The 25,285-nt window shown below is 44.1% G+C and overlaps 1 protein-coding gene across 3 annotated transcripts; it reads left to right on the top strand.

Moving 5' to 3' along the window:
- The first annotated feature begins 2,143 nt into the window (after positions 1–2,143).
- Positions 2,144–25,113, top strand: SYT15 (synaptotagmin 15). Of its 3 annotated transcripts, XM_083502775.1 has the most exons (13): positions 2,144–2,341; positions 2,580–3,429; positions 5,714–5,782; positions 7,692–9,524; positions 9,699–9,881; positions 14,856–15,033; positions 17,482–17,624; positions 18,051–18,346; positions 18,822–18,992; positions 20,507–20,627; positions 21,463–21,642; positions 21,743–21,882; positions 24,693–25,113. In XM_083502775.1, exons 5-12 carry the CDS (start codon positions 9,875–9,877, stop codon positions 21,874–21,876), a joined length of 1,230 nt encoding a protein of 409 aa, XP_083358901.1. In that variant the 5' UTR covers positions 2,144–2,341; positions 2,580–3,429; positions 5,714–5,782; positions 7,692–9,524; positions 9,699–9,874; the 3' UTR covers positions 21,877–21,882; positions 24,693–25,113. The 3 variants fall into 3 exon arrangements, with proteins under 3 accessions (XP_083358901.1, XP_083358902.1, XP_083358903.1); XM_083502776.1 differs by lacking the exons at positions 2,144–2,341; positions 2,580–3,429; positions 5,714–5,782; positions 7,692–9,524; positions 14,856–15,033 and having other exon boundaries at positions 9,545–9,881; XM_083502777.1 differs by lacking the exons at positions 2,144–2,341; positions 2,580–3,429; positions 5,714–5,782; ... (1 more) ...; positions 9,699–9,881; positions 14,856–15,033 and adding an exon at positions 16,799–16,980.
- Positions 25,114–25,285: the final 172 nt, after the last annotated feature.

Below are 25,285 nucleotides of genomic sequence, written 5' to 3' on the forward strand. Positions count from 1 at the left end.
GTTCCCTCTCCCATGCAATGCTGAAAGCTACACCTTCTTGTCCTCCTCCTTGTCTTGTCAGCCTCAGGGGATAGGTGGGAGGAAAGAAAATATTACAGTAGAGCAGAACTGAATTCGAAGGTAGAGGTAATTTATTTTATTGCATCGTACTCTTCTGCACAAAGAGCAGCTAAAAACGTTTGTAAAACCACGTTAAAAGCAAAATTTCCTAAACCACAGTTCACCATAAAATATGACAACTGCATGTCATGGGGACACTCTTGCCATGCCCCAAAGGCTTGCACAAAAGCCTCAATTAAGATAAAGTGAAGGACAGCTGGATCTGTAATGTCATATTCTCTTAATCTGAATCCTTCTCTTCATTCCCAGCCACGGGTGCTGTTGGAGTGAGGCATTTGTTAGTCTAAAACACACACTGTAAAAGCAGGACTCTGTTATTTAGTTAAGAATATGGTGAAAATTCCCTAAAATGAAGGAACTGGGGAGGAAGCAGAATATATAAATGAATAAATAGGCATTTTTAACTGGAAAAACCAGAATAATCAGGAATGGTAAAATGAATGAAAAGAGTTCACATGGTTATAGGGACGAAGGAGTCCAGTGAGAAATATTTTAAAAACACCATTAAATTTTGGATTAGCTGCAGCCTTAATAGATGTGAGAGCATACCCACAGTTACAGTGGTGCCCCGCAAGACGAATGCCTCGCAAGACGAAAAACTCGCTAGACGAAAGGGTTTTTTGGTTTTGCGTTGCTTCGCTAGACGAATTTCCCTATGGGCTTGCTTCGCAAGACGAAAACGTCTTGTGCTTTTTTTTTAAAGCCGCTTGAAGAGGCGCAGTTGCGACGGACCGTTCTTCGCAAGACGAAAAACATCGCAAGACGAAAAGACTCGCGGAACGAATTCTTTTCGTCTTGCGAGGCACCACTGTAGTTTCCCTAATCTAGTCATGCCATCCTTGTATAGTAGGTGGCTTTTCACTTTATCCCTCATTATTGGGGTAGCTTTGGGAGCTGCTGTATCGCAGGGAACCACAGCCATGCTGCTCCTATAACCTAGGAAATGACTTTAGAGCTGAGCTACCTGATCTGCAGATTCACATGATGCATCTTGATGCTGGACAGTAAGTACCAGTTCAGAATGTGAATGGGGGATGAAAAGTTTAAAAGTTCGTTTATGCAATGTACAGATACATGCAAAACCAGCACGATGTGGAAAAGCCTAGCCTGCATCCTGTTTCCGAACATGCTGGTTTTGAGTGTGCACATTACACAGAAGCATTTTGACATGAGGCTTCTCCCCCACCCCCACCCTGACACCCGCTGATAAAAAATTCCCCTCCAGTCTGAATAGTACATTCCAGGAATAAGTTCACCATGTGATTCTTCTGCATGTGCAGATTGTTTTATTGTGATGGTTTAGTTCTTGGCCTCACTTTGAAAAGGGACTACTTTCACCCCATTGATTGCCACCTGATCTTTGAATTTAATGGCCTTTGTACTCCAGCGTCTTCCCCTTGCCTGCACTCTGGGTAAGCAGAAAACTTACCACCCGGTTGTCTCTTGCAAAGGTCACAGCAGTCGTGGCCCTGCTATGTGCGCTGGTTCATGATGGCCCCAGGCTCTGTGATCTGAAGAGCACGGGAAAGCTTCTACCATTCACATTAGAGCCCAAACCCATTTAAGCTGGTAGAATTGCACTTGCACCACTTAACGTTCGCCTTGAGGCAGGCTTGGTGTGTTTTTAAAAAGTCTGGTTTATAAAGTGAAAATAATGTAGGCTTCCAGAAAGAAAAAAGAGAGAGATGCCATTTTGTGGGCAACACTGCTTGTTTGCTTGAATTCCACCTGCCACGATTAATTTTAATCAAGTCCGGGAGGGAGGCATATTGAAAGTGTTTTAATGTTATTGTCAAAAGGCTATGTTGCTAATTTTAACTTTATACAGTTTGGAACATCTAGGTCCATTAATGTTGCCTTGAGAACACCAGCCACACTGAACCACCACCACCCTATAGCCACAAGCCAAATGGGGACCCTGCTGGTTCTCATGCTAAATTTGCACTGATAAGTCTGGGCTCTAATTGCAGGTCGTTAGGGCTACCATACATCCTGGACATAGCCGTGATTTGACCATTGGAAACTGTCCGGACGAAAATTGCTGAAATGTCTGGGAAAATCTGGACGTATGACAGCCCATGTCAGGAGTGTGGATTTTGGTGAATTTCCTTTAAAATACCTCAAAAGCTTCATGAGCCATAGCCCACTGGGTCTGCATTGCATTCAGGAGGTCCCATATTCAATTCTCAGCATCTCCAGGTTAGAATCGTAGAATGGTAGAGTTGGAAGGGATCCCGAGGGTCATCTAGTCCAACCCCCTGCAATGCAGGAATCTCAATTAAAGCTTCCATGACCAATGAAATATACTCAGAGTTGAGAGTGGATTTCATGCTCTTTATTCAGCTCATAGTGGTGAGAAGGAATGGAAGTTCCCCCACAGTATCTGCTTTATATACATTATTTACACAATGGGCTGCACGTGATTGGCTAATTCCAGGATTCTCCTGTAGGCCAATCAGGTTGTGGATTCACTTCCACCTGGAGCTGGATTGGGTGGCTCCTGCGGACCAATCATACTGCTGCATTGTTCTAGGACCAATCAGACTGCTGCATTCTGGACCCTATTGTTCTAGGACCAATCAGTCTGCTGCCTTTTTGATCCTATTGTTCTAGGACCAATTAGACTGCTGCATTTTGGATCCTATTGTTCTAGGACCAATCAGACTGCTGCACTTTGGATCCTATTCAACTCAGTACATAACAACAGATGACCACCACAACCTCTGCTTAAAAACCTGCAAGGAAGGAGTGTCCATCACCTTCTGAGGGAGTCTGTTCAACTGTCAAACAGCTCTAACTGTTAGGCTGTAAAATACTCCTGCCCCCAAACCCTCAAGAGCCACAGCCAGGCTGTGGGAGGTAATATTGAGCTACATGAACTATTGGTCTCATTCTGTACAAGGCCGGTTCAGTTGAATAGAAATCCTGTGCTAGTTGGTGCCTTAAGGTTGCCAGGTTACACCAGGGAATAGCAGACAGAATTATTGGGGGGTGGGGAGAGGAGACGCATAAAAACTATAGCTGCCCCATCTCCTGATTCAGTAAGAGGCTGAAAGGTACAGGGGGAATTGAAGGTTGCAATTTGGCAACCGTAAATCCGAATTCTGCACCTGTGTTAGTGCTCCTGCACAAAAACCAGGCTGCCATCTGGACACACCCTAATGCACAAAGGGTCACACACGCTGCATCAGATCAGATTCGAATGTTGTTCCATGTAACCGAGTCATTCTCTTCCACGGTCAAGTCTGCCACGTGTAAAATGGGACTACTCATTCAATAACTCCTAGAGACACTGTGAGGATGAAGCTGGTGAATTTTTTTTTTAAATAAAAGCACATTGTGCTAAATAATAATAACAAAACAAATACAGTAGTTGTAAAAAAAACCCCAACAACATTGTCGTAGATGATTAGCACAGCACTGCCACCCTGTGGATATGCAGAGCACAATCCAGCCAGACTTAGTCACACAAAAAAGCTCGCAAGGGGGGGGGGGAGCACTAGGGTTTCATTGTGAATCGGGACCAAACTATGCATTAAAAGTGCAATTGCAATTACATGTCTTTTTAAAAAATAAAAATAACCTAGCATATTGGGGAGCGCAGTGCAAAGGGAGGAGCAGGGAATTAACACACAGGGAATTAAATAGGGAAATTGTCCCTATTTTCAAAAAGGGGAAAAGAGAGGACCCAAATAATTATCGCCCAGTCAGTCTGACATCAATACCAGGGAAGATTCTGGAGCAGATCATTAAGCAAACAGTCTGTGAGCACCTAGAAATGAATGCTGTGATCACCAATAGTCAGCATGGATTTCTGAAAAATAAGTCATGTCAGACTAACCTGATCTCGGTTTTTGACAGAATTACAAGCCTGGTAGATGAAGGGAACGCAGTGGATGTAGCCTACCTTGATTTCAGCAAGGCATTTGACAAGGTGCCCCATGATATTCTTGTAAAGAAGCTGGTAAAATGCGGTCTTGACTATGCTACCACTCAGTGGATTTGTAACTGGCTGACTGACCGAACCCAAAGGGTGCTCATCAATGGTTCCTCTTCATCCTGGAGAAGAGTGACTAGTGGGGTGTCACAGGGTTCTGTCTTGGGCCTGGTCTTATTCAACATCTTTATCAACGACTTGGATGATGGACTCAAGGGCATCCTGATCAAATTTGCAGATGACACCAAACTGGGAGGGATGGCTAACACCCCAGAGGACAGGATCATACTTCAAAACGACCTTGACAGACTAGAGAACTGGGCCAAAACAAACAAGATGAACTTCAACAGGGAGAAATGTAAAGTATTGCACTTGGGCAAAAAAAATGAGAGGCACAAATACAAGATGGGTGACACCTGGCTTGAGAGCAGTACATGTGAAAAGGACCTAGGAGTCTTGGTTGACCACAAATTTGACATGAGCCAACAGTGTGACACGGCAGCTAAAAAAGCCAATGCAATTCTGGGCTGCATCAATAGGAGCATAGTATCTAGATCAAGGGAAGTAATAGTGCCACTGTATTCTGCTCTGGTCAGACCTCACCTGGAGTACTGTGTCCAGTTCTGGGCACCACAGTTCAAGAAGGACACTGACAAACTGGAACGTGTCCAGAGGAGGGCAACCAAAATGGTCAAAGGCCTGGAAACGATGCCTTATGAGGAACGGCTAAGGGAGCTGGGCATGTTTAGCCTGGAGAAGAGTAGGTTAAGGGGTAATATGATAGCCATGTTCAAATATATAAAAGGATGTCATATAGAGGAGGGAGAAAGGTTGTTTTCTGCTGCTCCAGAGAAGCGGACACGGAGCAATGGATCCAAACTACAAGAAAGAAGATTCCACCTAAACATTAGGAAGAACTTCCTGACAGTAAGAGCTGTTTGACAGTGGAATTTGCTGCCAAGGAGTGTGGTGGAGTCTCCTACTTTGGAGGTCTTTAAGCAGAGGCTTGACAACCATATGTCAGGAGTGCTCTGATTCCTGCTTGGCAGGGGGTTGGACTCGATGGCCCTTGTGGTCTATTCCAACTCTATGATTCTATGAACACACACACGTTATGGCCCCCTGGAAACTGCTATTTCCTCCAGAAGGGAGGAAAAATAATCAGCGCAAACAGTAGCTTCTGGAGAGGAATTTCCACTGGGACCATGGCACAGAGGAACAGGTTAATTTCAGCTTTACTCCTGTTACGATATTGATGTAGATCTGTGTACATGCCTGTTTTACCAATTTAAGTTCAGCATTTATTTGCTTTATTATACCTTTATATTTAATCATAATAATAGGTACCATAATACTCACCTTTAATTTTTGCAGAATCTTACCACAAGTAAATTGCCTTTTCTCTCTCATGCAGGTGCAAAATTTGTGCAACGAAGTGCCTGAAGCAACATTTGAGGGCTATTGTAGATCCTTACATTTTGGGAATTTTTAATTTCAGAATCGATTTCTTTAACTGAAACCTTAAGTCCCATTGATTTCAATGGGATGTGTTTGTACATTATATTTTCTCGATGAGCAATTAAGATTAGTTCTTTTAAAAAATATGTTCACTTAAAAACTTAATGTGTGTCTTTATTTATTTACAGTATTTTAAAGTCCTGCCTGTCTTTGAAGAGTGGAGGAATGAACATGTCGCCCATCTTAGTCCCACAACAACCCTGGGAGGTAGGTCAGTCCAAGAGAGAATGGCTGACATCAATATTTTCCAGTGAGTTTTGTGGCTGATTGGGGTTTTATTCAATATACATCACTTCAATTAACCACACCTCTCTATGCAGCAGGGGTGAGAAACCTCAGGTCCCTGGAGTTGAATATGCCCTTCTGTGCCTTTCCTATCAGTGGCCTGGGGAGAGGAGTAATGGCCTGGAGAAAGTTCCAAGGGTTAGACAGAGACGAAATTGTCAGTTTGCATTTCTTAGTACAGAAAGTATTGATCTGGTGTGTAGAGATCTTTCCTGTTCTGCTTAGTTCAAGAGGGTTCTGGAAGGTTTCTTTCTATGTGAAAGAAGCAAGCAGAAGGTTCTTGTTTGGGTTATTCCTTCTGGGAAGCTGAGTACAGCTGGTTTAAATTGGTTCTGTTATACTTTGTGTCAAGGTCATGCTGACTCTAATAGTCAGGCCAGGAGGAGCCTGGGTTTCACACTTTCTCTTTCTAACTCTTTGTTTTGGTGTGGTGTACTGTTCTGTTCTGTTCTGTATGCTATAATGTTAAGGTTTAGTCTTACTATAAGTTCTTGTTAAGTTTAAGATAAGTCTGATACAACTGGATTTCTTGTGGACAGTAGCAATCCTGAATGTATTGGATTTGTGACCGTTATGCTCATTTGCCTTCAGTGGCAGTAAAACTCTGCCAGATGAAATACAATTGCCTCTGGTCTATCTTTTGGGAATCCTGCAATGTGTTTAAGCTTTCCTCTGCACAACAGAAATGACCTCTCAGGGTAAAGCATCTTCAACAGGGCACAGGTTGGTGCTAAATATTTAGAAGCATAACCTGCCTGTATCCCCAATAATACCAGTTCCAGGATGGTATTATGCCACAACCGCCAGTGTGCCTCATCTTGACCATACATTTGCTGGTCAGTCATTTAGAGGTACAGTAACAATGTTTCATGGATAGGGTAGCATTACAATGTGATCTGGGACTGCAAGCTGACCCCAGCCTGAGATAATCTGCAGGGTTGCCTCTGTAGCAGATTGAAGCGCAGTTAACTGCATTTATGCAAGCAAATCTTGCTTTAATCTACCACTTTTATATAACCTCCCCTTACAATCATAACAGAGATTAATACGTGATTATTATTTTTTAAAACATGTCTCTGTTCTCCTTTTGTAAGCAACGTCCCTCAGCTGAGAACTGAAATTCTTTGGCATGGGTGGAAGAAGAATAAAAATGAAAGTTATTGCGTTAAGGAGAGGACATCTCATCTTATCTCTGATGAAAAGGAAACTGGACACATACGGACTAAAATTCAATTGGGCTATTATAAACCGTCATGACCTAGATTCCACCTACTAAAGGGACTCAGAATTTGTCTATTATTTGACAACTTTAGGTTTATTTGTATTTCTTTTTAAAGGTATTTCTGGAAACAAGGCAATTTCCTTAATAAATACCTTATTATTGTTTAAGATAGATGATTTATGTCAGTGGCCCTTTGTAGTTTACTGTGACTGCACTCTCCTCTCACCATGCAACCTGACGAGGACATTTTCCACGTCACCAAGAGCACCAAGCACTCTCCAGCTGGCCAGTGGTCAGGGTTGACATGGCACTGAAGAGACAGTTTGGTGTGGTGGTTAGAGGGTTGTACTAGGGCCAGGGAGACCAGACTTCAAATCCCTGTTCAGTCACAAAGCTTACTGGATGACTTTGGGCCAGTCTTTCTCTTCTGTTCTCTCTCAGTCACTCTCCCTACACCTACCTCACCTTGAGCTCCTGGAATAAATGCAATAATAAATTGTAGTCTAGCAACATAAACTCCCCACCACGAACTCTCTCTCTCTCTCTCTGTTTCCCTTGCTGCCTCCTTCCTTTTTAACCAGGGAGTCTCTGTTCTTGCTCCCGTCACAGATTCTCCAAGCTCACAGCAATTTTGGAAGAACAGGAACATATATGCAAGCAGAGGAGGTAACTGAGGCAACCATCAAGGGTATAGGCAGGGGAAGGTCCCAGAAGAAAAGCAGGCACAGACTGAGCCTGGAAGAAGCTCACAAAACAATTGTTCAGCCCAGTGTTTCAAGAATGCCTTTTCTTAAATAATAGTTTTATTGACAGTAGCAATATCCTGATGCAGATTCCTAGCTGGCTCTTTGTTAGGATCTGGCGTAGGAAAAACTGCCTGCTCAGCATTTGTTTGTTTGCTTGTTTTAACCCTCATTTTTTGGGTGGGTGCAGTATTTCAGAAGGACACGAGGTGGTGCTGTTGGTACGTCTTCTGTACAAATGCCACTGTAAGGAGAAAACTGTCAAGCTTTAAAACTTTACGAGGCTCTCCCAACGCCGGATTTTCCGCTGTGGATGCCTGATGTAAAAGACTCAGACGAATTGCTCTTCCGTGGCCCTAGTCGACAAGTCGTTTTACTGGAGGGCCGCATTGAGAAGGGAGTGGGGGCAGCGGCAGGCCAAGGCGACAACTTCCGCCCAACTCCTTTTGGAGCAGGTGCTTCTCATTGGCCACACATCTCTTTTGCCTCAAAGGTTGGCAGTGGAGAGCACAGTTTGGCCCAAGCGCCACCAGCTGCCGATTTATAGGGTTAACAGCAGCCGGAGCCAGCCATGGAAGCCAAGCCACGCTCAGCTCCACACTTGGCCTCCACTATCCCTTGATTGCTTGAAACATTTGGAGGGCCTGCCCCCCCCAAAAAAATATTGGAGGGGAGCAACGTAGCCCCTGGTGTGGCGTATATGACCTGCTGCCCTTAGGAAAGCCCAGCTGGGTCAAGTCAAAGGCCCATCTAGTCCAGTATCCTGTTCTTATAATAGCTAACAAGAAGGCTGCAGACAGGACTTGATTGCAACAGAGATCTCTCTCCAATTTCGGTTCCCAGGAACTGGCATTCAGAGGCACACTGCCTCCAACAGTGGAGGTAGAACATAGCCGCTATGGTGCAGTGGAAGATGCTGTCCTTTCATCAGTGGATGCGATTGGCTTCTGCATGTAGAAGGTGGTGGAGTCAGATCAGAAGGTTGGCAGATTGAATCCCCGCGATGGGGTGAGCTCCCATTCCTCTGTCCCAGCTCCTGCCAACCTAGCAGTTTGAAAGCACGCCAGAAAGTGCAAGTAGATAATTAGGAACCGCTGCAGTGGGAAGGTAAACAGTATTTCCATGCGCTCTGGTTTCCATCACGGTGTCCTGTTGCTGGCTACATGACCCAGAAAGCTGTCTGCGGATAAACGCTGGCTCCCTCGGCCTGAAAGCGAGATGAGCACCGCAACCCCATAGTTGTCTTTGACAGGACTTAACTGTCCAGGGGTCCTTTACTATGGAGAAAAGGCATGGGAGGAAATCCTGCTTCCATTCCGCTTAGCCTTTAATTGGATCAAGGTTACGTCAAACCATCAAAGAAATCTCTTATTTTTCCACTTACTTGCGAAAAACCAAACAGCATATCCCAAAAAGGCCTCAGAGGCTTTGTTTCAAAATACAAGGCAAGGCAAGTTACGCTTCTGGCAGCTGGCCCCTCTGTGCCAATGTTTTTTGTCAGGATGCTCTGAGGACGCCAACCCTGCGCTTTCCAGGAAGGAAGGGGTGGCTGCTGGCAGAGCCCACTTACATTGTCCCTCTCTTGGATTCCTTAGACTTGGCAGGTCTCAGCAGCCTTTGAAATCTCAAGGAGCAACTTGGTGACCAGGAGGAGGAGCTGTTTATTTATTCAACATCCACAGGGAGACTAGGAGGAGCGGTAAGGAGCTGTGCAGCGCAACACAGTCCTTGCTGCCTCCTTCCCTCTAACATCAGGTGATCCAGATCCATGTGGGAAAAAGTTATCAGCTGGCACCTGAGGCTGTCAGGGAAGGAGAGACGTTGGGGGTTTGCTTGGGCTTTTATTTATTTTTTTATTTGCTGCTACTGCCAGCCCCAGCCCAGATGCAACCTCCCCAGAGAAGAGGGAGAAAAGAACAGCTGCTAGGAAGAAAGGAGTCCGAGAGTTGAAACCTCCGCTGGGTAGATGGGAATGATGAAGCTCTGGGCTGCACAGCTGGAACATCAGTGTGTGTGAGAGAGAGTATCGCTTCTGTATTCCTAGGACCCATGTCTGGTACGTAGCAGCACGTGGAGCTGTGGTGCACAACTGGGGCAATTTTGTGATTGGAGAAGGGGGTGAAGGAAGAGGAGAGTGCAGTGTAACTTTCATAGAATTGTGGAGCTGTAAGGGACCCCAAGGTTCCTTCATTTGGAGTCATGAAGCTCCTGTCTTTGAAAGTTTCACTGGCTTGGGCAATGCTGTTGAAAGAGGTGTTGCAGGGGGAGCAGGGGAGATCTGCATTTGCCTGTGCTTAGAAAATGCCTGGAATTTCAGCCAAGACAACCTCTTGGAGGTGCCAATGTCTCCCTGGTGGAATGCCAGCAGCCAGGTTTAATCTCCCTGTGCAACGATTAAGCTGCCGATCCGCTTTAATATGGTACGGTATTGTTTTATTAAAGTAGGCACTTCTTGGTTGTCAGATGCTTTGAGAGCTCTTTGGCAGAAAACCGTTGCAATAACGAATACTACAAGTTGCACACCATGCGCTTTTCGTCTCTGTGGCCAGGCACAACTTGCAAGGGAGGTGAGGGCTCCTGTATCACGGAGAGGTATGCAGAAGCAGGAAACTAACCAGAAGCAGCTCCCCCCCCCCGCTCCCGCAAAAAAACAAACCCATGACAAGCTGCACCTGCTGAAATTCCTGCTTCTCTACACCTACTGGAGATAGAGGCAATGGACCACTGGACTTTGTGCTTTGGAATTTTGTAACCCAGCTGTTACAGCCACAGTATTTCAGAGCAGCCTCGACAGATACATTCTGAACCCTCCCGCTTCACCTGCCTAGGGTCTGGAGCATCCTATTTCAAGAAACCTTAGATTAGAACAGGGTTAGCTTTGTAGATATTTGTTGGACTCCAGTCCCCATCAGCCTCAGTCATCATGGTCAATGGGCAGGGGTGATAGAAACTGTGGTGTAATGCCTTCTGGAGAGCCACAGGTCACCTCCCTGGGTTAGAAGGAGAGAATCCCAGAACCTTTGCTGTCATTTTTGTCTATCAGGATGTTGCATCTGTATTTGAATTCTTGCATTGCTTTTACGTACACTGTCCTGGGAGCATGCCTGAAGGGTGGACTAAAACACCCCTTTGATAACGTAGAACAAATAAAGCCTGTGCAGCTGTTGTAGATTTCAGTGCTACCTGTTTCTCCCCCTTGCACCATGTGTTGCCAGTGCTTTTTATTTTCTAGAAGAAAAGGTGCCAGAACTCACCTCAAATAGACCTTTATACTACTAGTATAGGTGACTCCCCATTTACATGGGGGTTCCGTTCCGGGCCCCTGGGTGCATACGCGAAATCACTTATAATGGGCTGCACAAATTGGCATTAAAATGTCTTGCATCCTTTGATAAAACCTTTGATAAAACGATCTCTTGATGAAGGGGAAAGAGATGGCAACAGAGGGGCAAGTTGGAGCTCCTATCAAGCCAGAGAGGACTCTGGATGCCTAGTGGCCTCTAGCCTTTGTGTGATGGAAAGAGGCATCCTGAGCTCATGAAGTGGGTAAGGACAAACAGGGAAGCAGATCTCAACCCCTTTACCTAAACGTTTGCTTACCTGCAAGCATGGGACGGTCCAGGAAGGGAACCTCAAGAGGCTTTCCACCTTCTTCATGCCTCCCTGAGAAAATGGCTGAGTCGGAGCTGCTAGGAAAGGGATGGCCATGCCTGAACAAGTGAAGAAAGGACTGCACTTACTGTTTGCAGGAGAACTTTTGAGTGGGTTCCCTGGCATGGACTGGGGTATTTAAAGTGTGCTTTAACACCTAATGCCTGATAAAAGCTGTTGAGTTGAGCATTCCCAATTATTGTGTCCATTTGTATAGAGGAAGAGGAGAGCGGCAGGAACGGAAGAAGTCCCTTTGACATGCCCTGCCATTTGGTGCCCAACATTAACCATTAAGACTTTTCGAACAGCTAGCATCCTGGATCACGAAGCGAGATGTTACGAACAGCTTTAAGTGATCATATTTTATTTAAGTGAATTGCTTGCTGGTGCTTAATGATGTTTTCTCAATATCTGGAAAACAGCCCATTGTTCTTAATAGCTCATTAAGGTTGAAAACTGCTATCTGGCAGGAAACATCTCCCATGCATGGTGGCATTGAAGCTAGAATTCAGCAGGATGTGAAAGGATAAAGTGGCAGTTTGGAGTTGAAAAGTGGTTTTTGACAGAATGGTCGTGCAGGTGAGCATTGCTTGAGGCATGAGCCTTGGTCAGGGATTCAGCCTTCCTCTGAGATTTAGGAGGAACACATTCTTCCCATGGACAGTATAAGACAGTTGTAGACAGATTTGCCTATGCTCCCCCATCTATGAAGACTTCTGATTGATTGATTGATTGATTGATTGATTGATTGATTGATTGCTTTGTGACAGGTACAAAGTTACTTCCCCTCCCTTGGCTGGAACAATGCTGGAGGAGAAATTGGCACCAAATAAAGCACATTTTTAAAAATCCAAACATTTAAACAGGACATGCCAGGGGCCTGAAAACCCAGATATGATTTGAAACCAGATATGAGTGTTATTACAAGAGTGGAAGCATTGGCTTTGGTTGTTCAGTCAATCAGTATGCACACTTCTGACTTTTGTAGTTGGTTTGGGAGGATTTGTGATCAGTGGTTTAGTGGAGCAGGAAGGGCAGGTGCAGAATTATTATTACTTTCGCAGCTGATACCATTGCAAGACTGGTAATTGCCAGTGCTGTGACCTTGGGGCAGGGGCAGGGGCAGGGGCAGGGGCAGGGGCAGGGGCAGGGGCAGGGGCAAGGCAAGGCAAGGCAAGGCAAGGCAAGGCAAGGCAAGGCAAGGCAAGGCAAGGCAAGGCAAGGCAAGGCAAGGCAAGGCAAGGCAAGGCAAGGCTGGCTTGGCACACAGTCCCTTTGTTAGGCAGGCTTAGACCAGTGGTTCTCAAAAGGTGTGGCAGGAGAGAATGGCAAGTGTGGCAGGAAGATTCCAGGACAATCAATATTACATTTTAGGAAAGAGTCAGGTTCTTATGTAGCTGCATTGTTTCATACTTTCCAAATGTCCCATGATCGTATTATAAAGCAGTTGTGTTCTATGTTATGAATCAAGCACTGCTAGGAGTTGTGTCTTTTTGTTTTGCAATGTATTTCTATTCAGTAAAAAGTTTGGTGTGGCGTGAGCAAATCTTTATTCTGAAAGCGTGGCCCAGAGAAAAACGATCGGCTTAGACGGTGAGCTGGCCAAGCTCAGCCAGTGAAATTGATGGTTGATTTGGAGTGTGACCCCCAACCAAAGTCCAACATCCTAAACACTATATACCAGCTCGTGCATATTTTTACTCTCCTTGGGGGTATAGCAATGGACTCTCACAGGGACATGAGAAGCTATACCAAGTTAGTCCATTGGTTCCTTGAACTCAGAACTGTCCATACTGCCTGGCAGAGGCTCTCCAGGGTTTTAGGTTTTCATGTTTCCAGCCCCCTTGAATGTGCCAGGGATTGAACCTAAGACCTTCTCCATGTAAAGCAGATGAGCTATGATGCCCTCCAGATGTTGCTGGACTGCAACTCCCATCATCCCTGACCATTGGTGGTGATTTCTGGGGCAGATGGGAAATGTAGTCCCACGACATCCGGAAACTGAAGTTCTGCTGAAGGCTGCTGCTGCCTGTCTGCTCCTCCATGCCCAGTGCGCATATTTGCAAATAAACAGATGTTGCCAAATACTTCAGAATTCCCATTCAGAAGGAAAACGCAGCAATGCTCTTAGAACGTCGCTTTGCTTGGGGAAATACGCAGTGAATAACAAAACAATGCACTGTTTCTCAACAACATGCGGGTTTTAAAAAGAAGTCATGCCCATTTTCCTCTGCACAGAAGTTCCCACATCATATTTTAGTGCTAGCTGCCTTCCTGATTTATTTCCTGATTTGTATCGCCTCATTCTTGGATCAGATAGGGCAAACCTGCTCTTAAAAACCAGTGAGCCAAATGCTGCTTCCATTGCCAGTGGCATAAATCCTAAGCGCCTCTGTTTGGACTCCGCAAATTTACTCCAGAATTGCACCACCGTGAATGAAAGTGCAGCTTGGCCTTGAGCCACATGGGTGGGTCAGATATGTTTAAGGATATGATTAAGCTGTGGGCAAAGAATTGGTCACGTCACACTTGCGTAAATGTCAAGTTCTGAACCTCTTCAAGCGCACACAGTGCAGGCTGTATTATGCTGTACTGTCACAGATATTTTAGCTAATGGTACAGGCAGAGGAATTATTCCACTGCTCATTCTGCCTTATTACTGGTGTGTGGACTCTGATTTATGTTTGGGCCCTCCCCTCCACCTGGGAAAGAAGACAGAGCACACATTTGCATGTGGCACGAAGTGTATGCAAATTTGTGTCTTCTTTTGCAAGTGGCTAAAAAAATATTATGTAAAACTTGAAATTGAGCCATTGAGAGGCCTAAACAGTATCTTATTATTGTACATTAATCTACGCTCCATTTTGGCATCTCTGGGTGGAAGTATACATTACAAAGTTCTCTTATGGTCCTCCTTGATCACCATGCCCCTGAGGTTCAGCTGGCTTTCACGAGGGACTGAGCCTTTAGTGTGGCAGGCTGTGCCTTACGGGAACTCCCTGCAAGCAGATGTCCATCATTAAACCACCTAGACATTAGTACTATGCGTGGAAGGTGAACTGATTCTGCTACTGCACTGTTGTAGCTGGGGTTGGGGCCTTGCATACAAGAGAGCGACTCAGTTCCCGTGACTCTACTGCCATGCACCAGCCTGCTGCTCATTCACATTAAACCATAATTTGGTACTTTCACTGCACAAGAAACATTAACCAACTTTAATTATGCAGCCTGAATCTCCTGGCTTGTGAATGAATCCCACCTGAAAATAGTGACAGTCTGGAAGTTCCATGTTCTAAATGTAAGCTTCCATTGTAAAATGAACATCTTAAATCTTTTGCTCACTGAAGTGTTGGTGTGTGTGTGTTTTTTGCTCGATCAGAACAAGTAGCTGCTGTTGCTGGAGGTGTGGTCGGAGGCATCCTTCTATTGCTCCTTCTTGGGATAGCAGTATACCTCTTTTGGAAGAATGTGTACTTCAAGGCTTCTTATGAAGAACTTACTAATCCCGCTTCCCCAGTCCAGACACCAGTTCGTCTGCAGGAGCCAAATGTTGCAAGGTAAATAGTGTATTTTATTTTACAGTGGTACCTCTGGTTACAAACTTAATTTGTTCCAGAGGTCCGTTCTTAAGCTGAAACCGTTCTTATCCTGAGGCATGCTTTCGCTAATGGGGCTTCCTGCTGCGCGTGCCTCTCTGGCGCGTGATTTCAGTCTGCATCCTGGGGCAAAGTTCACAACCAGGAGCAGCTGCTTCCAGGTTAGCGGAGCTCGTAACCTGAAGCCTTCGTAACCAGAAGCGTTCGTAACCAGAGGTACTACTGTACTTTATTTTTACGTCTGCTGTCAGTTATCAAATTCTAAACCGTGGGGCAGAACATGTGACAAGAGACCCAGATTGTCAGTGGCTAACCCATTTCAGTGATCCACTGTTTACAGATTCCATGAACCAACGATCTTTCCCACTGGTTGTGTAGAACCAAATGGTGAAAATGTGTACCTTTTTGTGTGCTTTATTTATTGTTTATGACTTTTGTTAGGTTAGTAATTATGTAAATCTTGTCATGCTGTAAGCCGCCTTGAGTGTTGTTTACACTGTGGAAAGGCGGCATACAAATAAAATGATGATGATGATGATGATGATGAAAGTGTTCCGGAAGGCCTGCAAACGCCATCTTGGCTGTCAAGATAACCCTGAAACTACCGTAATTGATGGTTGCTGAAAGAATGAGCTTACATATATTTATTCACTTGCTTTGATATGTGCTTTGGCTTGCTTTGATGCCCTGCTTATCTGTGGATTTGGGAAGCTTGGTGATTGGCCTAGGGACGGGAGCTAGTCGTGAGATTTGGATACCTGCCACCTATGCCCTCATCAGCAGGTGAACTAATGGGAGGTTCTGGCCAAATTGACATAGGCTATTGTTGTGCAAGGTAATGATGCATAGATGTTTTCTTGGGCAAGTCATTACAACCTCTTGCTGCTTTGGTGTCTATCCTGAGTCTGTGCTGTAAGTGCACTCCTTCTTCTAATAAAGAACTGGAATTGAACATGTTTTGTTTTGTTTTGTTTATTTTATATACCACCCTATACCCGCAGGTCTCAGGGCAGTTCACAGAATAAATCAAAATGTAAAACCACAAAATACAGAATCAAAATAAGAGTAACAACAACCCAATAAAACACACAATAGCGCGCGCACACACATTATTCCACTGCTCTTGGCATGACAATCCTAGTTTCAATAAAACAGCAACATACACTTTTTAATGTGCTAAGTTATATCTCAGTGTTTCGCATTTGCCCATATAAGATGACAGAGAGTAATTTATTAAATGACTAATTCCTCTACTTGGGGTGGGGGTAAATACTACACTGACAGAACACGTGGATGTGTTTCCTACTATTGCTAGTAGAAAAACAAACTAATACAAGAAACATCTTTTTTTAAATGTGAACACAAAATTAACAAGAAACTAACCAAAATGTTTTATATAGAATTAAGACTAGATAGGGATATGTAAAGACATATTTTGTTTGAAACTAAACTGCCATGAGAGTTTATGAGGCATCTCAAATGTAAGTAAATGCTGTTATGAGTTGCTCATAAAGGCTGCTATAAGTTGACATCCTTTATGACATCCTTCTTTGGTATCCCTGCACCTCACTCACACAGGACCTCCTTTGGGCCTCTGGATCAGGACATTAGTCCCACCTCTGGCTCCAGCATCACTCGGGTAACAATAAGTGGATTGTTGCAGTGTGGCATGCCTCCATTCCACTCCCCCCTCCCCTCAGTTTTCCATTCTTCCTTCCAACAGTCAGTTAGCATCCTGCCCTGAGCATGCTCACTCTTCATCAGGCTCTTCACAGGGTTGGGTGGGGTCTTTTTCCCCCTTTCGTCCCCCCCAAAAAAAAACCACTTTTGATACTTCTGTACACATCAGACTTTCTCCAAGTATTCTCTTTTTTATGAGGGTGCTGTTTTTGCTGCACAAGAACTACGGTAACACTTGAAGATCTAAGATAGATAGATAGATAGATAGATAGATAGATAGATAGATAGATAGATAGACAGACAGAGAGAGTTCAAATTCTAAATGAAATGTATTGTTTATGTGGGGGAAAACCTGATCATCTCCCACTCCCTTTAAAAATTATTCTGATTTAGGGTAAAAGGGTTGCACTACTTATTGTCTTTTAACTGTTTTTCTTTTTAATAAAAAAAATAGTTCCTTAAAACCAAGGAACTATTTTTTTATTTAAAAAGCATTTAATTTGTTTACCGTATTCTTTCCATTTCCGCTAGATGTGTTCATGTGTATAAATGATAATGCAGCCGTAGAAAATGTCTAGAAAAACAATGGTCACGTTCCATCTGAAACCAAGATCATCTACCGATTTCAGCGGAGGAATTTAAGCGCACGTTTAAATCGAACAATGGTTTTATTTTACACCTTTTTTGCTAGCTTGATATGCCTGACTCTGGTAGTTGTCTTTTCTGCAGGACGAAAAGCGTCCCCTTCATCGTCCCACCAAAATTTCACAGGCAAGCTTGGATTGATATGATAAATGGAGAACAAATTCAGGAGGATAGTGACCTCTATGTCACCCCTGACTCTGGGCCTCGATCTTCTTTCCATTCCTTAGGTAGGTTGATATTATTTGAATGAGTAAACTGAATGAGTAAACTGGACTACAGAGTGTTAGAAATCTGGAAGCAGAATTGGAATTTGTCTGAACTACAGATGGGGTCTGTTGTGGGACCAGTGCAGGTTGTGGAGGCTGTATACTGTTGGTGGAAGGAATCATGCATAAAAGGCATCACGTTTCCCCCTGATGAACCTAGTGTTGTTACAGTTTGAATCTAAACCCTTGTGCCAAAAGGTCAACACATAGTCTTACTCATGTAAATAATAATAATAATAATAATAATAATAATAATAATAATAATAAAATACATTCACTGTAGTTTCACAGTTTGCAGAGGTATACAGGTTTGTACAGGAACATTCCATTTTGTAGATCTGATATTCTTAACTCAAAGATCTGGGTTGTTTCTTCCTCTCTGTGAAGCTGGCGCGTACCTTGTCGGAGCCATCAACCCAGAGCTGTACAGATTTCCCGAAGACAAGAGCGAAACAGACTTCCCAGAGGGTAACATTGGTCGGCTTTGGTTCTCAGTGGAATACGAACAAGAATCGGAAAGGCTCCTCGTCTCCTTGATCAAAGCCAGGAAGTTGCAGTCTCCTTCTAGCTCCTGCAACCCTTTGGTGAAAATCTACCTGTTGCCCGATGAGAGGCGCTATCTGCAGTCTAAGACCAAGCGCAAAAATCTCAACCCCCAGTTTGATGAGAATTTTGTTTTCCAAGTAAGCTTTCATGTCAGTGGAATATTACATTGATGCTGGCCCGGCCCTCCCATGAGGCAAAGTGTGGCAACTGCCTCAGGTGGCAAATTCTGAGGGGCAGAGCATGGCTAGAACTGTGTGTTATGTTGTCTGTCCTACAACCCCCAAGCTAGCTTTCTGCCCTACAGTGTGGTGGAGGACTTTGTTCCTTCAACCAGTGCTGAAGTAAAATGCAGCTACCAGTCTTGTCAGATTTTCACAGAATGGGGACTGCACCATCTTGTTCTTTGCCTCAGGCAACAAAATAGCTTGCACTGCTCCTGTTTTGATGTGATGTTGTAGATTCTTGCCTCCCATATACCTGATAACTGAGATCCAAACTACACATTAATGTACACACACACACTTCTCTCGCAGTGGTCAACTGGGAGAGTATTTACTGGGGGAAATGAGACCGTTTAACCTCATTTACAATGTTCTGTTTGCTACTATCCAGATTTCCAGTAGTGCCTTATACCAAAGGACACTGAAGTTTTGTGTCTACCATGTTGACAAACAGAAGAAACACACTCTCTTAGGCCAAGTAATATTCCCTTTGAAAAATGAATCCTTTAGTGGTGATGGCAAAGTGATTGTCTGGAGAGATCTGGAAGCTGATACCCTTGAGGTAGGTGATTCATTAAAGCTTAAATCATTATCCTACCTTGAGTGTAGATAGGGGTGTTCTAGAAAACTCAGCACACACTAAACTGTCAGATGGGATGAGCTAAGAAAATGTAAAAACACAGGGCAATCCTACACATATGTACTTCCCATTGAGTTCAGTGGTACTTTCTCCCATGTAAGGAAGATTGCCACCTTGTGATTCTTGTATAGCCTGATTTGTGTATCTTAAGGGTACAGTTCAAAATGCAGATATTGCAATTGTCATTTGGCATGATCTGGCCAAGAAATGATAAGTGTTTTATGGTTCCACCCAAGGTTCAGTTCCATCGAAGTCAACAGGATGGAACTGTTTCCTGGCTCACCCCTAGATAACCAGCCCTCACATGAATTCACATGGTAACTAAGCCCTTTCTGTGCTGCAAATTTAATCAGTCAGAATTAAAGTGAGAGCAGCCCCCTCCCCATAAATGAAAGCAATAACCTGAGAATAAGCTTTCAGGAAGCCAGAGATCCTGGTAGAAATATTTTTTCTTGTGCTTTTGAGGTTGAACAGCTGTATTATGAGTGGAGAGATTGTTCCTTAATAAATTTGAAATGGCAGTAGAGAGTGGGAGAAAAGGCTAGAATAAATGTACATTGTACAGTTTTGGAGCAGAGGGAAATAAAAACACACCCTTTAAGGGAAAGAGATCTGCACAGATTTCCTTCCTGGATTGGGAGCTGTGTGCACAGTCAGTTTTCTGGAGCAATATTCAGATGCCCATCCAAAGCTAATACAGATCTGGTGCAACTCCATTTGCACCAGCTGATGTTATGAGTCCTCAGTGTTGAGTCCTCAGGGGCTGTGGGGGCTAGAACCCCAGACTGTGGGCAACTTTTGGCTCTCCAGATGTTGCTCAACTCCAATTCCCATTAGTCTTAGCAAGCATGGTCCGTGGCTAGAGGTGGTTGAAATAGTTCAGCAACATCTGGAAGGCCGAAGGTTCCCCCCACACCTGTTCCAGATCAACTAGTATCCTTAATGCCCTTTCCTACTGGGAGCGCATCAGACTTTTCCTTTCTGCACGTGCTCAGTCTGTGCATAAACCTGCCCCTTGACAGGGAAAGCAAGGTGAGGAAGGGAACCAAACTCCTGGTGCCAATGACAAGCACTACATATTCCTTCTGCATTTGTAAATGAGCGGGCATGGATGGCAAACCTCTTCACCTTTTCCTAAGGTATCTCTAATATCTATTGGGCACTGTTGCATATCACTGCTCACATCCACAACATACATGGCTTCCCCCAAAGAATCCTGGGAAGTGGAGTGTGTTAAGGGTTCTGGGAATTGAATCCTGTGAGCAGTAAGCTACAGTTCACAAAGACAATATATGGCGCCAATATCTATGGTGTGGGATAATAACCCTGCTCTTAAACTTAGTGGAGTAAGGAAAAGATTTGCTTCTTAATATTAAATTCTTGATAAAGTGCAGTTTTTCCAATACAGCTGACCAATATTCTTCTCCACCCCAAAGCTGCCTTCTGAACACGGTGACCTCCAGTTTTCTCTCAGCTACAATGACTATCTGGGCCGTCTCACGGTGGTAGTCCTGAGAGCTAAGGGATTGAAGCTCCAGAATGAAAGACATGCTGTCGGTAAGAAACACAAGGCTTAATTGGGTTTTGAGAAATTAACCCTATTTACAGCACATTACTTGGGTCTCCAGCTGTTTTTGGACTACAGTTCCCATCATCCCTGACCACTGGCCCTGCTGGCTAGGGGTGATGGGAGTTGTAGTCCAAAAACAGCTGGAGACCCAAGTTTTGGAAACCCAAGACTGAATATTTGTGATATCATCGCAGTCCACTGTCAGGGACTGGGCAGAGGAGGAATGGTGGAGACCGCCTCCCCAGCCTGACCCTTCCAGAGAAGATGAAGACAGTTCAGAATTACAACAGGGGTTTGAGTGAAGTCACAGCTCAGAGGCAGATGAGGGGAGAAGCTGGGAAATAATGGGAAAGAAGGAACAAGAAGCACCAGCTGATGGACATAGTGTCTTTAGAAAGCATTCCAGACCTGCCCCCTCTCCCAGAACCCAGCAAGCACTGAAAGCAGGAGAGCAGAGAGCTCAAAGGCAGAGGGCACTTTTCAGCACCCGTAATGATGACGCATGGAGAGAGGGAAGGGGTGGAGACTCACTTGGGGCAACGCCATTATTCCATGAGGCTGCATTTCCAAGCTTCTCTCTGTGAATATTGAATAAAAAGCAGTTGGTAAGAACTTTTCCTTGTCTTATCCGTTCCTGGCAACCTGCTGTGGGGGTTGGCTCCTCTGCCGCCTGACATCCACTGAGATAATGGAGGTTGCATTCCAAACTGTAATTCCTTAAGGTGCAACACTTGGAGAAGGGGTTGTGGGTTGTGGATTTGTGCTCCTCTGAATGCTTCCAGCCTATATTGAGTGGTTTACAGCCTCATCCCCTCATTCCAGGTGTATTTGTCAAAGTGTCACTAATGAAGCATAATCAATTCATCAAAAGCAAAAAGACCACGGTTGTTCCTGCATCCTCGGATCCATTGTACAATGAGACCTTCAGCTTCAAGGTGGACCAGCAGGAGCTGGATACAGCAAGCCTGAGCCTGTCTGTGCTCCAGGATTCAGAGGGAGAAGGTAAGGAGCTGTTTTCCACTACTGCCATCTGGTTACCTACATACTATTCTTGCATAGCAACGAATCTGATGACTTTTCTCCTTTCTCCTTCCTGTTTTAGAAACTTCACTGGGCCGTGTGGTTGTTGGGCCTTTCATGTACACCAGGGGCAAGGAACTGGAGCACTGGAATGAAATGATCAGTAAGCCCAAGGAGTTGGTGAAGAGGTGGCATGCTCTGTCTCTTAGCACCTGAAAGGTGGTAAGCACTCTTGCAAGGGATACCTGTAGCAAAGAGCTTTCTGCTGTGCTGTCTCCGGAACAGGTTCTTCAGATGTATCCTCAGCTTATGCCCATCACAGATGTTGGGTGACCTAGTTATCAAGACAGTTGACAACGTTGCTAAAAGCGCCAGATTTCACCTCAGATCTGCTCAGTTGCAAAGTGGAATTTGATCCTTAAAATTAGGAGAGCTCCCAAATCAGTGCGAGAGTGTTGGCCACATATACCATAGACCACTGAAATTTCATAGAATTGCAGAGTTGGAAGCGACCCTGAGGGTCATCTAGTCCAACCCCCTGCATTGCAGGAATCTCAACTAGATTCTGCATGACAGATGACTATCCAACCTCTGCTTAAAAACCTCCAAGGAAGGAGAGTCCACCACCTCTTGTGGAAGTCTGTGCCACTGTCGAACAGCTGTTACTGTCCGAAAACTCTTCCTGATGTTTAGTCAGAATCTCCTTCCTTGTAAATTGAATCCATTGGTTCAGATCCTAGCCTCTGGAGCAGAAGAAAACAAGTTGCATCCTAAATGACAGCCCTTTAAATGTTTGAAGATGGCTATCCTATCTCCTCTCAGTCTCCCCTTTACCAAGCTAAACATACCCACTTCCCTCATCCGTTCCTCATAAGGCTTGGTTTCTAGACCCTTTATCATCTTGGTCCCCCTCCTCTGTACACATTCCAGCTTGTCAATATCCTTCTTAACTTTTGGTGTCCAGAAATGGACACAGTACTCCAGATCTGACCAAGGCAGAATAGGGCAAGAACGTAAGATTCTGCTGGCTTGATCCCTGTATTTTAAACCCTTGGTTAGGAAGCACTGTGCCATTAAGAGTTTCCTTAGCAATATCAATTAATCAAATGTATTAGGAGGTACCGTAAGTGCATTAAGGATATAATTGAGCACAGAAGGCATGTTATGAAAGCTAGTTGGAGGCACCACATCTGCAGCGTTCTGGCTTTGGAATCTCTGGCCTCATTTATTAGAGCCATTTCCATTATCTCACTGGTCTGAGGCAGGTGGACAAAGCTTCTGTGCTGTTCTCTGAGAAGATGGATTCTGCTTCAGGTTGACTAAAGCATTGTTTCATCAGTCACAGGCAGAATGATAATGGATTATACTAGTGCGGGCTTCCTAAATCACCAGGCTGTGTGCATGTGTTGTGCTAATGCAAAATGGTGAAAAGGGGGGAAAATGGAAGCATTATCCAAAGTTCCTGTTTGAGTCTAGTCTTTCTGTTTAGGTCAGAAAAAAAAATTCAAGCTGTGACCATTTGTTATGTTCTCCTAAAGTCGTGCACAAGCCACTTTTTAAAAAATCAGAAAAGGTAATTTAATTTCAGTAACTCACTCGAGAGTTCAGCTCGTGATATTTTCTAATTATTAAATTATTCTTCAGTGAAGGAAAAAAATCAAATGAGGAAATGAAACAGGCTTCCCTTTGAAGCAGGATGCAGTGTTAATTAATGTGAAGCATGAAAGCACCAGACTTCAATCTTGGTTTCCATTGTAATTCTGAGTTGTATCTGCCAAAGTCATACTTGGGATGTGTGCACATTGCAGCCAGACAATTTATTTTTTCACTTTGTTTTGAAGCTGGTTTTGGGGGGAAACACATCATATATATATATAACACATCATATATATATATATATATCAAAACAGCCTTTTGCACCAACCAAAAAATAGCCAATATCCTCAGAAACCCCAAAGATAAAATCCAGTTGGAAAACCAAGGGGTCTATGAAATACCCTGCAAAGTCTGCCCAGCCACGTACATTGGACAAACAAACAGACGAATAAATGCACGTATCGCAGAACACAAGAATGCCGTCAAAAAAGAAGAAAAAACTTCCTCTCTTTTCCAACACATGAAAGAAACAGGACACGAAATTAATTTTGCAGATTCCAAATTGCTCTTTAACTTGGAACATCACCACAAGAGAATAATCATGGAAGCCATCGAGATAGAGAAACACCCTCACAACATGAACAAGCGTGACGACACGTCCCGCCTGCCAGACATCTGGAAATTAGCCCTCCCCACAAAAACCGACACCAGAACCAGAGGCACACAGAACGCCATCACCAATCAACCACACCAGACCCAAACCCAGACCCTCTCCACAGATAAATTACAGACACCATCCAGTAGCCAAACCATAGTGGCACCTCCGGATGCTGCACCCCCCTGCAATCCCTACACAGATCTGGCTGGCACAGGGCACAAAACCACAGCTCGCCCCTATACACGAAGCCAAGCCAGAGCACAACTAAGTGCAGTACAGCCATCTTCTCAGAAAAACTCTTCACAAGCTCAAGAGGTCAAGACACGAAAGCTTTAGCAACTAATCCACACCTAATGACCCACCTAAGTGGTACTCAGAATATCACTCAAGAAATCACTCATGATATCCCTCAAGTAATTAAGGAACAAAAGAAGAAAAGGCACACTAACCTGGGAACTTCCTCTCTGCCCAGAACGTTGGAGGCTATACACCACACCCCCTCAACAGTATTTATAGGAACTCAAACACTGAGATCCTGCTCTGTTCCAGTAACAAGAAGCCGAAAGCACCAGCCTGAAGATGACGAGTGAGACCTCGTCGAAACGTCGCCTAGACACCCCAACTCTTACACGGGAAGACACCCGAAGACACCAAAACCTGCATATATATATATATATATATATATATATATATATATATATAGTTGATTAAAACAGTGAACTAACAAAAACAATTAAAGAGGAGAGAAAATGAATAAAACTTTTTTTAAAAATTACAGACTCCATATACGAATGTGACCTCTACTGTTGGCAGCAAAATGCCTCTGAATACCAGTTCCTGGGAATCACAGGTGGAAAGTGGGGTGTTGTGCTCAAGTCCTACTTTTGGGCATCTGGGTTGGCCATTGTGAGAACAGAATGCTGGACTAGATGGGTCATTCGCTAGATTCAACAGAGCTCTTACATTCTTACAAAGGAAGTGAAAATCAAGTTTATTTATGTGCTGTTCTTACCGACAGAAGCACCGGTCATGTCTTGGGGTCAGTTATGCTTTGGTTATTAGTCTGTAACATTTTGCATTATGTTAAAACAAGTGCTGTGAAGCCTTAGAAACAATGCATTTCCCTTGTCCCTTTCCTGTGTCTATCTCTTGTTATATATAAAAATACATTTTATGTGATTAAAAACAATTTGAACCAATGTGTTATTCTGATAACTGTAGTCTGCTTCTCATAAGATGCTAGGCTGTTTAGTGAGTTGGTGTCAGTTTAGGGCTGCTTCCTGCTGGTTCCTTATCATAGGACTGAGTTTGCCCTTAAGCATTGGCCTGTTGCAACACAATTAATTGTGAGACCCACACCCACCCCTTTGA

This window comes from Podarcis liolepis (assembly GCF_965112155.1).
Source record: "Podarcis liolepis genome assembly, chromosome: 5".
Lineage (NCBI taxonomy): Eukaryota > Metazoa > Chordata > Lepidosauria > Squamata > Lacertidae > Podarcis > Podarcis liolepis.

Bases quoted from the DNA above. Each gene is read 5' to 3' on its own strand.
- SYT15 (XM_083502775.1), top strand. The intron at 18,993-20,506 runs GTAGGTGATTCA...TCCACCCCAAAG, and splicing joins TGGAAGCTGATACCCTTGAG to CTGCCTTCTGAACACGGTGA. The intron at 21,643-21,742 runs GTAAGGAGCTGT...TTCCTGTTTTAG, and splicing joins CCAGGATTCAGAGGGAGAAG to AAACTTCACTGGGCCGTGTG.